General features: G+C 39.4%; 1 protein-coding gene across 2 annotated transcripts in view; it reads right to left on the reverse strand.

Annotated features, from left to right (window-relative positions):
• KIF13B (kinesin family member 13B) overlaps positions 1-18837 on the reverse strand; it is a 197596-nt gene that overhangs the window by 166109 nt on the left and 12650 nt on the right. For both annotated transcript variants that reach the window (XM_007962061.3, XM_007962060.3), the window contains exon 2: positions 13817-13910. In XM_007962061.3, coding sequence (XP_007960252.3) covers positions 13817-13910 — 94 coding nt within the window. The remainder of the gene's footprint in view (positions 1-13816; positions 13911-18837) is intronic.

Here is an 18837-nt window from a genome sequence, read left to right on the forward strand (position 1 = left end):
TATGTAAACAAAACAAATAACTCCAATCAAAACTTCTTATGCATTATAAATTCCACTTCCAAATTTTTTTTTAAGAATTACAAAGAATCTGTAAGATTCCAGCTACATATTCCAGTCTGTCCGTGGATCTTGAAAAAATAATTTAAAAGAAATTAGAAATATCTGGGTGCAGCTGGTCATGCCTATAATCTCAGCACTTTGGGAGGCTGAGGAAGGCCAATCACTCGAGCCAGGAGTTTGAGACTAGCCTGGGCAACGTGGCGAAGCCCCATTTATACAAAAAAATACAAAAATTAGCAGGGTATGGTGGTGCACACCTGTAGTCCCAGTTACTTGGATGGCTGAGGTGGGAGGATCCCTTGAACCCAGAAAGGTTGAGGCTGCAGTAAGCCGTGACTGCACTACTGCATTCCACTCCAGCCTGGGCAACAAAATGAGACCCTGACTAAAAATAAATAAATTAGAAATAAATAAAATTTTAAAAATAAATATATATAGGCTTGGCACTTTGGGAAACCAAGAAGGGAGGATCACTTGAGGCCAGGAGTTCAAGACCAGCCTGGGCAACCACAGCAAGACCCTGTCTCTAAAACAATAAAAATAGAATAATACACACACACACACACACACACACACACACAAAGAAAGATTCCAGCTACAAAAAAACTCAGAGATCCCGAAATTTGAATTTATACTTCCAAGTAGAAACAAAAATAAAATTAGTCTTGCCATCCTTTTCTCCCTCAGAGTGACCACATTCTGCTAACATTAGAAATTTTACAGTTTTCTTTTACTTAGGAATATTTTAAAATTTATTACATTACTATAAACTTTCTGACAAATTCACAATTAAATAATTCCAACTTGTTCACAGTAAGCACAACAGTGATCTGTTAAAGGTTTCTTGCTTTTTCCAGGACCCATCGTAGATACTTGTTTCTGCCTCTTCTGTCCTCTTAATATCCTGGTAGACACAGGGACTCCATAGCACCCATACAACTGCCCACTCTCACCCCTCCAGCACCTGAAACTCATTTGAAAGCTTTCAGCCGGGGGTGGTGGCTCACACCTGTAATCCCAGCACTTTGGAAGGCCAAGGGGGTGGATCACTTGAGGTCAGGAGTTCGAGACCAGCCTGGTCAACCTGGCAAAACCTCGTCTCTACTAAAAATAAAAAAAAATTGCTGGGCATGGTGGCACAGGCCTTTGATCCCTGCTACTTGAGAGGCTAAGGCAGGAAAATCACTTGAACCCGGGAGGTGGAGGTTGCAGTGAGCAGAGATCATGCCACTGCACTCTAGCCTGGGTGACAGAGCGAGACTCCATCTCAAAAAAGCTTTCTAAAACATCTCATATGACACCAAAATTCCATCTTGGTTCTTCAAATCCTGTTCCCACTGTTTACCCACAAATCCTCTCTATCAATAGCAAGAGAACAATCAGAGAGGTTTAGAACCAGGGAATCCTTGCCACCCCAACCCCAAAAGGAGAGGGAACAGCTACATTTCTTGGCATTCTAAGTTGGAATGCTGAACTTATAGAATTACTTGATCAAAATGTTTTAGTTAATAATGCTATGCACTTCAGAAATACCACAGAAATAAGCATGTGTAGCAACCCAGGGATGATTTACACATTTATGTGACATTGCTTATATGGGGAAAAATGTTATAAATGTTCTAAAATTGTGGCAAGTACCTCGACAATTTTAATTAACCTGTGCTAGCACATTATCTAGATCAGAGATTCTCAAATTTTTTGGAATCAAAACCCCTTTACACTCTTAAATATCAGTGAGGGCAATAAGAGCTTTTGTTTATAGGGGTTATAGCCTATAGATATTTTTTGAATTAGAAACTGAGAAATTTTAAAAATATTTTAGAGCCAGGCACAGTGGCTCACACCTATAGTCCCAGAACTCTGGGAGGCCAAGGCAGGAGGACTGCTTAAGCCCAGGAGTTCAAGACTATAATGACCTATGATCACACCACTGCACTCCAGTTTAGGTGACAGAGTGAGACCTTGACTCTAATGAACGTGTGTGTGTGTGTGTGTGTGTGTGTGTGTTTTAGTTCACTTTACAATGAGTCATTATATGCTAATATAAACAACATTTTTAAAGAAAAATAGATATTTAATAAGAGTAGCACTGTACATTTTTGCAATATAATGTATTAACTTGAACACTACATTAAGAATATTTGATAATTTATAAGCAAAGTCATGTCAACAATTTGGGAATTCACATGGCTACACTTCTTAATAAGCTAAAGAAAAAACTAAGAACATGACAGATTCAGAGTGCAGAGACTGATGGTCTCGAAAACTAATGTGCGATTCAGCAATTCCACTCCTGGGTCTACACCCAAAAGAAAGGAAAGCAGGGTCTTGAAGAGATACTTGCACACCCATGTCCACAGCAGCATTACTCAGAAAAGGAAAAAGGTGGAAGCAACCCAAGTATCCATCGGCCGATGAATGGATGGGCAAAATGTGGTTCATCCATACAATGAAATATTACTCAACCTTAAAAAGGAAGGAAATTCCAACATGTGCTATAACATGGATGAACCTTGAGGACATGCTAAGTGAAATAAGCCAGACACAAAAAATAGATACTGCATGATTCCATTTACATGAGGTCCCTAGAGTAGTCAAAATCATACAGACAGGAAAATGGTGGTTGCCTGGGCCTAGGGGTGGGAGGAATGGGGAACTCGTATGGAATGAGCACAGAGTTCCAGTTTTTAAGAAGAGTTCTGAAGATGAATAGTGCTATGGTTACAGAACATTATGAATGTATTTAACACCACTGAACTGTATACGCATAAAAATGGTTAAATGATTTATTTTCTTATGAGTATTTTACCAAAAAAAAAAAAAATATTGAGGAAAGAAAAAGTAATGTGAGCTTCAAAACCCAGGGCCGAGGTCAGGAAAGGACATCTTTTGTGACTGAAGCCAGTAAGAATCTACACCAAGGTTGAAAAGGAAAAGGCCTACAGGGGCCTGGCAAATCATATAAATGATGGAATGGAACAGCTGGGGGCCGGAAGAGGGCAGAAAACCCAGGACTGCCAGATTTTCAGATTATTTAAGAAACACAATGAATCTAAATCTTTATACAAAACCTGATTTTTAAATGTTCAAACTTCAGGCCAAACAAAACATATCCCTGGGTAAAATATGGACTATGGTGCCTGAGTATGCAATCTCTAATCTATACATTATAAACAGAATTGTTTTATCTTCAGGAAATTCTTCCCACTGGAAATTTATACTACAGTATAATCCTAATATTAGATCACAAAGAAACATCAAACTTAAAATATAACCTAGCTCTATAATGGCTTAAAAAATAAAATAAAATATAACCAATGAAACAGCATTGACACGAAAGATTGCTGTCAAAGCGACAAAAGCAAAACAAAAGCTGTGGTGCTTTGGGAGTCTAGAAAGGTTACAGTAATGCAAATGTCACCCTTCTGCACTGTCCAAGCAAGATAATCTATCTAGTGGACAAGGACAGCCACTGCTAGAATACTGAACTCCATAGAGTGGGATGGAGGAAGATAGCTCATCAGGCTCTGTTGTCTTGAGACGTACCCTTCAGAAATTCCAACTCTGAGACCTGCAAATCACCCTTCAAACTACTAATTGAGGGTAATATCAGAACAGGGAGCCTTTGAGCATGAGCACTAACAGGACCACTGCAATCAATCAAGAGGCATCTAGTACAGACCACCAAAGACCCAGGAAGAAGCCACAGCGGCCCCCGCTTTCTAGCAGCCACAGCCTGAAGGGAAGGGAGTTTTCAAAATACACAGATAAAAGCAAAGCAGTACCAATATTAGAAAACAATGTGGGACAAACATATAAAAGATGCCACTTACGTAGTGGCATTTCTCAATGAGGAGAAATCATAAATGCTCTAGATTCGAATGACAGATTACAGGAAGCAAGAGCAGGCTTGAAGATCGGGCTGGCGATGGTGGGTTCCAGAAACTGGTTAGAAGGCTATGTTGTCAACTAAACACAAGGCAATGAGGTCTTTCACTAGGGCAATGTCAGAAGAATGAAAAGGAACACTGGAATGAAAATATTTACAAGGAAAACAAACACGGTTTGGCATTTGACTCAATGAGGATAATCTAGTTCCTGTAATAATTTCACGTATTAATCCATTCACAGGAGAGAAAAAACAATCCAGCTTCTTCAACGACGGAGGAATCAATAAATTAAAAACCCTATCACCCAACCTCAAAGTACAGACCACATCTCAATCCTATTCAAAACAAACCTCGGGGAAAAAAGACCTTATGAGACAACTGGGCATTTAAACACTGAAAATTTGATGCCACCACCTCACTATATTTTTTTCCTCCTCCTTGCACCTAACTATTGTTAATTGTTTAGATATGATAATGGTATTGCAGTTATGTTTACAAATAATAAAAGACACATTAAAACATCTGTGGGTAAAATCGGATCTCCTTCAAAATAATATGGGGAAGAAGACAGGGATGAAGATGTAGCTAGGACAGTAACAGCCACAAATTAATGGTTTTCAGGGGTGAGTGACAGGAGCATGGAGGTTCATTATACTATTGTACTATTCTGTCTAAATTGGCATATCTTTTAAATTCTCCATTAACAAAAGTTTTTAAAAATTAAATTGCAAATAAAACTTCTACATATTCAATGATCTTTATATAAATTCTATTTCAATTTTCCTAAAAGTGGAACAAAAGGATTACTGACTTGTATATATAGGTCAAAACATAAAGACAGTCACTACTCTTAATAATTATGACTCATCCTATATAAGTTTTTACTTAATTAAAAGTATATATAAATTAGGTTTGATAAAAGTAAAGCAAAGGTGAAATTTACCATCTATAAAATACCTATGCTTTTTAAAAGAACTCTGTGGAAGAAGTTTGAGGACTCCAGAGTTCTAAACTCCTTTCTAAAAGAAAACTTTCTCACGAGAAAATGTACAATTCTCAAAATTAAATAATTTCAAACTTGAGTGTGCAAAATCTAACAAGATGCACAACAGAATAATTTAACTTCTTTTTCTGCTTTCCAGTTTTTTGTTTTGCTTTTTTACTAGTATGCTGAAAGATACATCATGCAAAAAAATGAATAACACAATAAATTTAATGGAACTAAGGATTGGTAAAGATTAACCTAACTCTTAGCTTGATACTTGGCACACTGTTGATGTTCAAATATTGAATACATCACATCAGAAAAAATTATAAACATGTTATGATACAACAACTTTTGTGGTTGAATGGGTTTCTCATGTCACATTTCCTCAAGGAATACTGCTCCCTCCATCTTTAAAACAGAAATCTAGATTCTTTTTGTTGTTGTTGTTTTGTTTTGCTTTTTGAGATAGAGTCTCGCTGTCACCCAGGCTGGAGTGTAGTGGCGCCATCTCGGCTCATTGCAAGCTCCACCTCCCAGGTTCACGCCATTCTCCTGCTTCAGCCTCCTGAGTAGCTGGGACTACAGGCGCCTGCCACCACGTCCAGCTAATTTTTTGTATTTTAGTAGAGACGGGGTTTCACTGTGTTAGCCAGGATGGTCTCGATCTCCTGACCTCCTGATCTGCCCGCCTTGGCCTTCCAAAGTTCTGGGATTACAGGCGTGAGCCACCGCACCAGGCCCAGAAATCTAGATTCTTATACAGTGTCTGACTTATATTAGTAACAACTCGTACCCTAGAGATTGAGACAAAGAGCCCTAAAAAAGTACTGTCAAAAAACCTAAGCAGGCCGGGCACGGTGGCTCAAGCCTGTAATCCCAGCACTTTGGGAGGCCGAGACGGGCGGATCACGAGGTCAGGAGATCAAGACCATCCTGGCGAACACGGTGAAACCCCCTCTCTACTAAAAAATACAAAAATCTAGCCGGGAGAGGTGGCGGGCGCCTGTAGTCCCAGCTACTCGGGAGGCTGAGGCAGGAGAATGGCGTAAACCTGGGAGGCGGAGCTTGCAGTGAGCTGAGATCCGGCCACTGCACTCCAGCCTGGGCGACAGAGCAAGACTCCGCCTCAAAAAAAAAAAAAAAAACCTAAGCAAAATAAACCAAAAAAAAATAAAATAAAATTAAAAAATGCAATAGTAGGACCTGGTAGTTGCCTAAACTGTGTTCATAATTCGATATTTTATTTAGTATATTATATGCAATCTGACCACTTAATGCTGATTCCAGAATTCTAGGGAAATTCAAAACATGTAATTCCTATTATCCGTAACTTACTTAATCAAGAGCTGGCAACTAACCATATACACAAACCCTGAGTCCTCATATCAAATGTTAGTATCCAAGTAGTATTTCAAGCACAGAGGTAAAGATTCTCTTTTCTTGCATTTTTAAAAAAGTTTATTCCTTCTTATTGTTGCACCAATAAAAGTAGTAAAAGCATGAACAATATTTATGTCTAATGATAATGCTAAAATACCAAATTCTACAGTAGCAGTCTACTGTAATTTGTGTTTAGAGAGGTTCACTAATAAGGCTATCAGACAGTTTACTTTGGCAACCAGCTAGACTCTGCTGGTAAAACTTCGCAAAATTTGTATTTGCTGAATTTGACTATCTGCTCCATTAATTATGCAATGATACGTGTTCAACCACACATATTTTCTTATCTTTTTAGCTTTTAAGAGTCTCCCTGATTCATTTTCACAAGTATATTCAAAAGCAGTAAATGATCAGTCTTCTTTTTAAAGGGAAAGGTTGAGGAATCATATACAACTTCTGAGTACATAGAACCATGCTCTCCCCACTATACTCTAACATAATTAGCAGGACAGGCTCCCTGAGGAAGAGCCCCATTATGAAATTAAAACATACCACGTACTATTCTCCAGAGGAGCAAACTCTATTTGAGGAGAAATATTAGCCCCACTCAAGTCATTTCACAGCAGAGAGAACAAACAGGTCTATTGTGGGTACCATAATTACATTTTGCATGACTTCCTTCAATTAAAATCGCTATTTAAATTAGCATCCACATAGCAGTAGAGAAATCTAAAAGGTCATTATCTAATATGACCTAATGATGCCTTCCACTAACAAGAAATTAGTCTGAAAATGGCTTCATGTATGCCATAAGGCCCTCCCCTCAGTAGAATTATGCAACATAATTTGCAAGAGAACTGTAAGGACATGGGTCAAACTCACTTAATTCTGCACATACTTTAAGGGCTCCAATCTGTACATCTACCAGGGTCAGAGTATACTGAAGCTCCAAAGAAGGGCTGGGTGTGCTTTGTTCATACTAGGTACTCATTGATTACCTAATGATACTGACTAAATTGATGTCTAGTAAAACTATCAGAAGGAACAAAAAGATTTTCAATGACCTTACTAAAAAAGATGGTGCGATCAACATCTGTCGTCTCACTAGACCGGCAGCTGTTAACCTTTACACTGTCTATTGCTCATTAGGTTAAATATGACACATGGGGGATGGAGAGGGCAGCACCATCTTTTACTGTAAAACATTAACAGTCTGCCTATTTGTGCCATCTGTGGCTACTTTCATCCATATTAGAGGATCTTCCCCACCTGTTCTAAAGAATAAGTCAACTCACAGAACACGAAAAAAATCAGTGTTCAGGTTAATGAAGATCTTGACACCTAAACCTCCAAATGCTTTCAACCTCCAAAAGTTCTGGTCTCAAAACCTTACACTTGGGGGTGGAGAGGACAAAGAAGGAATGAAAATTAGCCAGGCATGGTGGTACATGCCTGTAATCCCAGCTACTCAGGAGGCTGAGATAGGAGGATCACTTGAGCCTGGGAGGTAGAGGCGGCAGTGAGCAGTGATTGCACCACTACATTCCAGCCTGAGCAACAGAATGAGACCCTGTCTCAAAACAAACAACAGCAACAACAACAAAACAGAAAAGAAAGACAGGAGAAACTCTAGGCTGATGTATTTAGCACTGTGTTAATGTGCATACCCCGCCCCCCACCCCCACCCCCACCCCCAGCCACACACGTAATAGAAGACAGAAGGCTAAGAAAGAAAATGGACTCACACTTGACCAAGGAACGGAAAAGTGCAACTTACATAGAGGTGTTCTTTCCTTTCAGGTTTTGGTTCTGATGTTTAAAGCAGCACCTCTGAGGAGGTATAGCTCCCTGTTTCAGTCTCCAAAAGAACTAGAAGTGTACTAAAACAATTTTCGTGGCACACTTTCTTGAAATTCATCGCAAATAAGACAAGACGGGAGAGCCTATGTTCTGATTTTGTTTAAAAGGACAAAAGAGAAACAGAAAACCTAATATTGCATGTTCTCACTTGTAAGTGGGAATTAAACACTGGGTACAGGTGGACACAAAGATGGGAACAACAGACACTGGGGACTCCAAAAGGGGGAAGGGGAGGAGGAGGAGGAGGAGGCAAGAGCTGAAGAACTCCCAGTGAGTACTATGTTCACTGTCTGGATGGCAAGATTGATAAAAGTCCAAACCTCAACATTACACAATATACCCTTGTTTTTTGTTTGTTTGCTTGTTTTGTTTTGAGACTAAGTCTCACTCTATCGCCTGAGCTGGAGTGCAGTGGCACGATCTTGGCTCACTGCAACCTCCGCCTCCCGGGTTCGAGCAATTCTCGTGCCTCAGCCTCTTGAGTAGCTGGCATTACAGGTGCCCACCACCATGCCTGGCTAATTTTTGTATGCTTAGTAGAGATGGGGTTTCACCATGTTGGCCAGGCTGGTCTTGAACTCTTGACCTCAAGTGATCTGCCTGCCTAGGCCTCCCAAAGTGCTGGGATTACAGGCATGAGCCACTGCACACGGCCGCAATATATCCTTGTAACAAACCTGTACATGTACCCCTGGAACCTAAAAGGAAAAAGAAACACAAAAGAGGAAAAAAAGCAAGGAACAGGAAATTTGATAAAATACCAAGTTTGAGCTTTCTTCCCCAAGCTAAGTGGGTGATATTATTTTTAGCTCCTTTTAACATTTTTTTTGGCCTTTAAAAATCATGCATTATATTTTATAAGAATGGTGAAACTTTTTCAAGTCACCCATCTGGCCTTTCACTAGAAAAAGGCATTCATGTACACATAATACTGGGCAAACAACTTACAAGTATGCTTAAGAAAAGCAGCTGTCATTGTGTGCTTCATCACCACACACCCACAGCAGGAAAAAAAAACAAGTCTTTTCCACGTAAGAAGGTCCTCCATAAAGTGAAAATGTAAAGAAATACAAGGGAAAGAAGATCAAATTTAAGAAAGTGGTGAACTGTAGTGGAGAGGGAAAGGGTTCCTATGTGAACAGAAGGCAGTTCACATAGGTTTAAATTGCATTGGCAAGGATTTGTTAAACTGATAGGTACATAAAAGTGTTCCATTCTGTAGAACTTTTTGTATACCATATTTTTAAATTTTGCTCAAATTTTTCAAAACATTGTTTTGAAATAAGTAGGTACTGCTCAATAGAGAAGTATACCAGAATCCAGTTTACCAGAACCCGGGGTTCTAAATCAGTAGCCAAGGGCTGAATCTGGCCAGGAGTGTTTGGCTTGGACAGCACTATGTTTGGTTTTGCTTTTTCACTGTAATCTGAATGCCTTGAGGCAGGATATGCACTCTTTAATTAGCCAGAGTTACCTCCATTTTCTTTACAGTAAATGAGAGTTTTTAAAAACTGGAACTCTCACGCATTGCTGGTGGGAATGTAAAACGGTGCAGCAGCTTTGGAAACCAGTTTGGCAATTCCTCAAAATGTTCAGAATATAGTTATCATATGACCCAGAAGCGCTCCATAACTAGAAATGAATCTAAGAGAAATGAAAACGCACGTCCACACAAAGTCTTGTACACAAGCTGCATTATCCATGAAGCCAAAAGAGTAGAAACAATCCAAATGCCCATCAACAGATGAATGGATAAACAAAATGTGATAGAACAGACTATTTCATTATTAAAAGGAATGAAGTACTGATAAATGCTACAAAGTAGATAAACCTCAAGAACGTGATGCTAAGAAGCCAATCACAGAAGACCACATCATGTATGATTTCATTTATAGGAAATGTCCAGAATAGGCAAATCTCACATCTACAGAGACAGAAAGTAGATTAATTAACATGGTGATAAAAATGACGTACACAAGCAGATAGTGGTGCAGGCTGCACAACTCAGTAAGTGTAATAAAAACCACGGAATGGTTCACTTTAAAGGGGTGGGTTGTATTGTATTACTATTATATCTCAATAAATTTTTTAAAAAATAAACCAGGCACATCTATTTGCTTCTTAGAAGCTTATAAACTGGATTAAACCCCTCAAATTGTAGTCTGAGGACTCTTGGGGGCTCCCCAGAGCTTTTCAGAGAGTCTGGAGGTTGGGATTATTTTCATAACAGTACTAAGGCATCTGCCTTCCTTGCTGTGTTGACATTTGTGCTGGTGGCACGAACATGATGGAGCGGAAACTGCTGGTGCCCTGGGCGCAAAGACACCACAGCAAAGCAGCAGTCATTGTATGCTTCATCACCACGCACCCACAGCAGGGGAAAAAAAAAAAGCCTTTTCCACATAAGAATGTCCTCCACAAAGCAGAAAGAATGATTATTCATTTTACTCAGTCTTGGCCCTTGAGTACACAACTACTTAATATTATTGCAGTGAAATGTGAAGATATGAGGCAAAATATATTTTTAAAAAAAGATATGAGACAAAAAAAAAGTATGTTCAAGTTGTGGGTTAAACTAGTCACTAGGTTAAACTTTTCACTTGAAACTGACAGTTTCTATGGGAAAATGCACTCCATTTTCCAAACTCACCTATGCCTCAACTTTTATAACACAAATGATTCATACAGTGGAGGCTCCCACTCTCCACGAGAAAATGCACCTTAATCCCTTTTAAGGCAACGTTTTAAGTATACCAATTAACTTTTTAGCCAGAGTTAGCAAGAAAGGCCTGTTTGGTGGGTAGAGGAGAGAAAGAAGCAAAAACAGAAGATAAAACTTAGCTTAAGAAACTATTTGTATCGTGCCACCGCACTCCAGCCTGGGCGACAGAGGGAGACCCTGTCTCAAAAACAAACAACAACAACAAAAAGAAACTACTTTCCCTACCATGGTGACAAGCATTAAAGTTTTATTACAATCTCACCATGGCTTTCAAACAACAACAAAAATTTATTATAGGATAAAAGTTTTAAGTTTTAAGATATAATTCAAATAACACAAGGCCTAAAGATTTAGTCATTTAAAGGGAAGCAATTTAGAAATATATTACTGACAAAGACTTAGAAAATCCCAAAAACTGATCCAGAAAATTAATTGAGGGGAAAAAGATAATTCCAAAAAGATATTAATTGTTCTAGCAGTATAAGCAGTATAGCTCTGCATGAGCAAATAAGTGATAAAATGTTTCCATGTGTATCCAGGATTATACACAGAAGAACTACACTGATCTGGTGGATTCAAGTATTTCAGTCACGAGAGTGCTCCCAGCAGTGATGTGGAATAGGAAGAGTTTGTCATTTATCTTTTCCATATTTGACAAAAACATCCCTTCATTCTTATCCTGTGTTCACAGCAATGTTTTGACCTGGTTTTCCAATTCATTGATACCAAGAAGGAGAAGAGTGGATTGCTGAGATTAATATTTTACTCACTGTAAACATAAAATCAGAGGTCCTGCCTGTCTCCTTAAGAGATGGCATGTTAGTCCCCAAGACTCCACTCAACATTAAGCAAACTGAGTAAAATAAAGTTTCTGACCTTGCAAAGCTGAAATTTCTCTAGAACTAGATGATTTCTGGATAGACATGTACACTCAAGTATTGAATACATTTTGGCTTAAAAATGTAGTAACCAGTCAGGTGTGGTGGCTCACGCCTGTAATCTCAGCACTTTGGGAGGCTGAGGCAGGCGGATCACTTGAGGTCAGGAGTTCGAGACCAGCCTGGCCAACATGGTGAAACCCCTTCTCTACTAAAAATACAAAAATTAGCTGGGCATGGTGGTGGACACCTGTAATCCTAGCTACTAGGGAGGCTGAGTCAGGAGAATCGGTTGAACCTGTGGGGGGCGGAGGTTGCAGTGAGCCAAGATCATGCCATTTCACTTCAGCCTGGGCAACACAGCAAGACTCAGTCTCAAAAAAAAAAAAAAAAGTGACAACTGACCCAGTGTGGTGGCTCACACCTGTAATCCCAGCACTTTGGGAGGCTGAGGCAGGCAGATCACTTGAGGTCAGGAGTCGAGACCAGGCTGGCCAACATGGTGAAACTCTGTCTCTACTAAAATACAAAAATTAGCTGAGAATGGTGCTGCATTCCTGTAATCCCAGCTGCTCGGGAGGCTGAGGCATGAGAATGGCTTGAGCCCAGCAGGCAGAGGCTGCAGTGAGCTTAGATCACGCCCCTGCACTTCAGCCTGGGCGACAGAGTGAGACTCTGCTTCAAAAAAAGAAAAAAAAGAAAAACTTCTTCTCCAGGTGTAGTCTCCTGCCTTGCTAGTAACGTTCTGTTTCTTATCTGGGTGCCACTTATAAGGAGTATTTTCACAATGAAAATTCATCAAGCTGTACATTTTGATGTGTCTCTACATCAATAACAATAAACCTGCCCCTGTACAGAACACTTCGCAAGATCTTTTAAAAATCACTTATTTGATCTTTGTGGGAAAAAACCCTTGTGAGATATGTAAGACAGGTTCAAAAAATTAAAAATAACTCACTACAATAAGATAATGAAGGATTCGATTTCAGATTTTCTCACTCCAAATCCAGTGCTCTTTTCAACTCAATTAAACACAACTCAAAAGAACATCTGCAGAGTGCCAAATACAGCACTGTTTCTAGAAGGATTTATGAATCCTACTTTGCACAAAGCCTCATGCCAAACGTTTTTCACCTGTCCTCTCCACTGTCAGGGCCAGTATGAAAACATCTCTGATACAGCTGATCTCCACAAAAGGTCAGCCTATCCCCGCTCTGACCCTCTCTCTACATTGCCAATCAACAACTTTTCCTAATTCTCCTTGATCCTCAATCGTAATACTCAAAAACTGTCAAAAACAAAATCTTACTGACAAAAATACAGGCCAAACTTCCTCGTCTGCTTTCCAGGTCTTCTGTAATCTGATCCCAGCTTATTTACTGTCCTCCATTTACTAAGAAAACCCAAAATAATCTTTTCTTGCCCCAAATTCATGTTCTTCCCTTCCCTTTTGTTCATACTACCACCCACATCTAGAAATGATGCTCAAATATTCATCTTCAGCCCGAGTCTCTTTCCCCCAAAGACATTAAAATCCACCGTACAGCTGGAAGTAACAATCCAAAACAATCTATGATTAAATTAAGTAGGACAGATTATAACTGACAGGTATTTAGAGGAAATAAATCACTGAGGGCTGCAGGCACATCCTCATGAAGACAGCACTTGAACTGGGCTCTGACAGCATTTGAACTTGGCAGAAGTAAAAGCCACTATTGCTAAGGAACCGATTTACATCCTAGCTAATCCTCCAGCCAGCTGCACCTCCTTCAAGAAGCCTTCAATTACTTCTCAACGTAACACTCACTGTCTTCTCTGTGCTTCTAATACAATTACTACCTCTAATACTCATTCAGGCACATTGTCATCCCAGAGTATAGACTTCATCTCTTCAACTTGAGTACAGGCTCGCAGAAGACGGTAATATGTCTCCACAGGGTAAGCATTCAATATCTATTCAATGCAACTTAATTCAGCAGCCACAGTTGCTTCCAGTTACTTAAATATCCATTGAGCATAGCACTGTTTCTTAACTCACCGGGCATCTCCTTTGGAAAGATTCGTATTTACAGGATTAAGAATAACCTTGTTTGCATCCACATCCACCACACATTTGGTATGCAAGTCAATCTCTGCAGATAGAAAACAAAACAAAAAAAAGTCATTTTAAAAAGTAATTTATTTCAGAAAAGGCATTTGACAAAAATTCAATACTCTTTCATAATACAAACACTCAATGAAGTAGGAATTAAAAAAACTCCCTCCACCTGATAAGGAGCACCAACAAAAACCCACAGCTAACATCACACTTAATGGTGAAGGACTGGATGGCTTCCCACCCTACATCAGGAATGAGACAAGGGTGTCTGCTACCCAATTTCTACTCACCACTGTACTAGAAATTCTAGTCAGGGCAGTTAGGCAAGAAAAATAAACAATGGGCATCCAGATTGGAAAGGAAGAAGTAAATCCTAAGACAGAGAAAATCGTAAAGAATCCACTAAAAATCTGAGAACAAGTTATGCAGAATACAAGAATATATAAAAATCAGTTGTATTTCTATATACCAGCAATGAAAAATCTGAAACTGAAATTAAGAAAACAATTTCATTTATAATAGCATCAAAAATATTAAAATACTTAGGAATAAATGTAAAAGAAATGCAAGACTTGTACACTGAAAATTCCAAAACATTGTTGAAAAAAATTAAAGACTTGTGAGGGATATCCCAATTACTCTGATTTGAACATCACACATTGTATACATGTATCAAAACATCACATGTGGCCGGGCGCAGCAGCTCACACCTGTAATCCCAGCACTTTGGGAGGCTGAGACAGGTGAATCACTTGAGGTCAGGACTTTGAGACCAGCCTGGCCAATATGATGAAACCCCGTCTTTACTAAAAATACAAAAATCAGCCGGGCATGGTGGTAGGCGCCTGTAATGCCAGTTACTCGGGAGGCTAAGGCAGGAGAACCGCTTGAACCCAGGAGGCAGAGGTTGCAGTGAGCTGAGATCGTGCCACTGCACTCCAGCCTGGGAGACAAGACCAAAACTCTGTCTCAGAAAAAAAGAAAAAAGAAAGAAAGAAAAGAAAAACATCACATATACCCCAAAAATATGTACAACTGTGATATATCAGTTTAAAAAAAAAAAAACTTTTTAAAGAAATAAAAGACTCAAACGGGAAGACACTGCATGTTCATGAATTGAAAGACAATACTGTTAAGATGACAATACTCCCCAATTGATCTACAAGATTCAAGGCAATCCTATCAAAATCTCAACTAGCTTTTTTACAAAAATCTACAAGGTCTTACAATCCATATGGAAATGCAAAAAATTCAAAATACACAAAACAATCTTGAAAAGGAAAAAGAGGGCACTCACCTTCCAATTTCAAAACTTACTACAAAGCCACAGTAATCAAGACAGTGTGGTGCTTACAGAAGGAAAGGCATATATAAATCGATGCAATAGAATTGAAAGTCCAGAAATATATACTATCACGTTTATGGTCAATTGATTTTGACAACAGTGCCAAGACAACCCAATGGAGAAAGAACAGTCTTTTCAACAAATGGTGAGACACTGGATATCCACATGCGAAAGAATGAAGTTGGATCCCTACCTCATATCACATTCAAAACTCAAAACAGATCAAAGGGCTAAATGTAAGAACTAAAACTATCAAATTCTTAGAAGAATACATAAGTGTATATCCACATGGCTTTGGGTTAGGAAATGAATACCCAAAACACAGACAACAAGATAAACTGGACTTTACCAAAATTAAAAACTCTGGGGCTGCGCATGGTGGCTCATGCCTGCAATCCCAGAACTTTAGGAGGCTGAGATGGGAGGATCACTTAAGGCCAGGAGTTCAAGACCAGCCTGGGCAATATAGTGAGACCCCCCCAGCTCTAAAAAAAAACAACCAAAAATTAGCCAGGCATGGTGGTACATGCCTATAATTCCAACTACTGGGGAGGCTGAGGTGGGAGGATCCTTTGAGCCCAGGAGTTCAGGGTTAGAGTGAGCTATGACTGTGCCACTGCACTACAGCCCAGGCAAAAGAGATCCTGTCTCTAAAAACAACAACAAAAGTTTTAATTAAAAATTTGTGTGCTTCAAAGGACACCATCGACAGTGAAAAAAGGAATCAAAAAAGTATTTGCAAATCATATGTCTAATAAGGAACTTGCATCACAATATATAAAGAACCCCTACAACTCAATAATAAAAAGACAAATAGGCCAGGTACAATGGCTCACGCCTGTAATCCCAACACTTTGAGAGGCCAAGTTGGGAGGACTGCTTGGGCACAGGAGTTTGAGACAAGCCTGGGCAACAGAGAGACTCTGTCTCTACAAAAAAAAAAAAAAAAAAAAGTGTTTAAAAATAGCCAGGCATGGTGGTGGGAGCCTGTGGTCCCAGCTACTTAGAAGGATGAGGCAGGAGGATGGCTTGGGGCAGGGAGATCAAGGCTGCAGTGAGCTGTGATGGCAACAATGCACTCCAGCCTAAGTGACAGAGTAAGACCCTGTCTCAAAAAAAAAAAAGAAAAGAAAAATAATCAAATTTTTACATAGGCAAAGGATCTGAATATACATCTCCAAAACAGATACAAAAATGGCCAATAAGCACAAGAAAAGATGTTCCATATCACTCAACACTGGAATGCAAATCAAAACCACAATGAAATACCACCTCGCACCCACTGGGATAACTATAATCAAAAAGACAGATCATCACAAGGGTTGGCAAGGGTGTGGAGTAATTAGAACCCTCACACATTACCATTGAGAATGTAAAATGGTACAGTCACTTCGGATAATAGTCCAGCAGCTCCTCAAAAAGTTCAACAGCGTTACCACCTGACCCAGCAATTCCACTCCTAGATACATACCCATGAGAACACAAAACTTGTACACAAATGTTCACAGTACCATTATTTGGAAACTCATAACAGCCAAAAAGTGGACACAACCCAATGTCCATCAACTGACAAATGGGTAAATGTGGTATATCCCTAGCACAGAACACTACTGAGCAATAAAAAGGAATGAAGAACTGTATTAGTCCATTTTCACACTGCGATAAAGACATATCTGAGACTGGGCAATTTACAAAAGAAAGATGTTTAATGGACTCACAGTTTTACGTAGCTGGGGACGCCTCACAATCATGGCAGAAGGCAAAAGGCACATCTCACATGGCGGCAGAGAAGAAAAGGAGAGCCAAGCGAAAACGGTTTCCCCTCATAAAACCAGCAGATCTCGTCAGACTTATTCACTACCACGAGAACAGTATGGGAGAAACTGACCCCATGATTCAATTATCTCCCACTGGGTCCCCCCGCAACACAAGGAAATTATGGGAGCTACCATTCGAGATGGGATTTGGGTGGGGACACAGCCAAACTATATCAAGAACTGATACAAGCTACACTGTGTACGAAGCTAACGCTAAGTTAAAAAAGCCAGTCATCAAACACCATACATTGTATGATTCCACTTACTTGAAATATCCAGAATAGGGAAACCTATAGAGACAAAATAAATTAGTGTTGTCTAGGGCCAAGGAGTGACTGCTAACAGGTACAGTTTTCTTTCAGGACTGATGAAAATGTTCTAAAATCGATTGTGCTGATGGCTGTACAACTGGGAGCAAACTAAAAATACCTGAATTGGTTGAATTGTATGGGGCATGAACGATGTCTCAATACAGTTGTTCTAAAAAAGTAAAGACCACGGCTTGTTTATGATCTCATATTTTTATATTCTTACATTTTTCTGACCCAAAGTATGAAACTGTTTCTGTTTCCCTTATCTCCACTACTAAAAGATAAGCTCTGCCAGGCACAGTGGCTCATGCCTGTAATCCCAGCACTTTGGGAGGCCGAGAGCAGTGGATCACTTTAGATCAGGAGTTTGAGACCAGCCTGGCCAGCATGGTGAAACCTCATCTCTACTAAATATACAAAAAATTAGCTAGATGTGGTGGTGTGTGCCTGTAGTCTCAGCTACTCCAAGAGGCTGAGGCACAAGAATTGCTTGAACCCAGGAGGCGGAGGTTGCAGTGAGCCAAGATCACACCACTGCACTCCAGCCTGGGCAACACAGCAAGACTCCATCTTAAAAAAAAAAAAAAAAAGAAGCAGATAAGCTCTAAGGAAAGGAACAATACCATGTCAGAGTTATTCTGCACTTCCTAAAGAACTTTGACCAAGGTCAATGTCATATTCATTATAACTTAAGAGTGTTTCCACTCTCAAGAAAGGTAATTGTTTTTTTTCACTTTAACTCACATAATTAAGCCAAATGCAAAAAAGCAAAACAAAACAAAAACTTCCTTCCCTGTGCTAGCCAAAACTTAACTTTTCTCACATCAGTTATTTTACATTTATTCTTAAATACATATTCAAAAAGTACTAAGTAGTTAGTGGTCTTTTAGCCACACATTTTTCAAGCAAAGAGCAAAGAGAATCAAAAGGAAAACTTTAGAGTTATGTTTTACCTAAATGTGGAACACTAACCCAAAAAAGACAAATCTGTTCTACTGTGGTCAACTAGCATTAAAATCTATTTCTAATGTTTTGTGTTTAAATCCACTCTAGACTATCAATCACAGAAATGCTGCAAGAAAGTCTCAGCCACACTGCAACAATTTTTCAAACACGCAATTTTACCTCTTCACTTCCTCAGGCCCAGAGGTCCATGAGAGTTTCTTAAAACCACTGCTTAATGCAATCTGACCATATTCTTTCAGCTGGCTCCTCACAGTCAAATCTATATCATACACAAGCACATTATCAACTCTCCGGAAATCTACTGTGACTCACCACCCACCACAAAGTTGGTCATTAGTTTCTTGCAAGAACATTCGGTCTGCACAGAAGAAGTGCAAGTGCAGTTCTCATACAGAATACATCTAGAATGCAGGCCTCAAAAAAATGGGCGGTTCATCAAATATTTTCCCTACAATAGTGCAGTTCCTTCATTTCAAATTATCTTAAGAAGGGAGCCAAACACTGTCCTTCAGCATTCATGTT

Source organism: Chlorocebus sabaeus, chromosome 8 (genome assembly GCF_047675955.1).
Source record: "Chlorocebus sabaeus isolate Y175 chromosome 8, mChlSab1.0.hap1, whole genome shotgun sequence".
Classification (NCBI taxonomy): domain Eukaryota; kingdom Metazoa; phylum Chordata; class Mammalia; order Primates; family Cercopithecidae; genus Chlorocebus; species Chlorocebus sabaeus.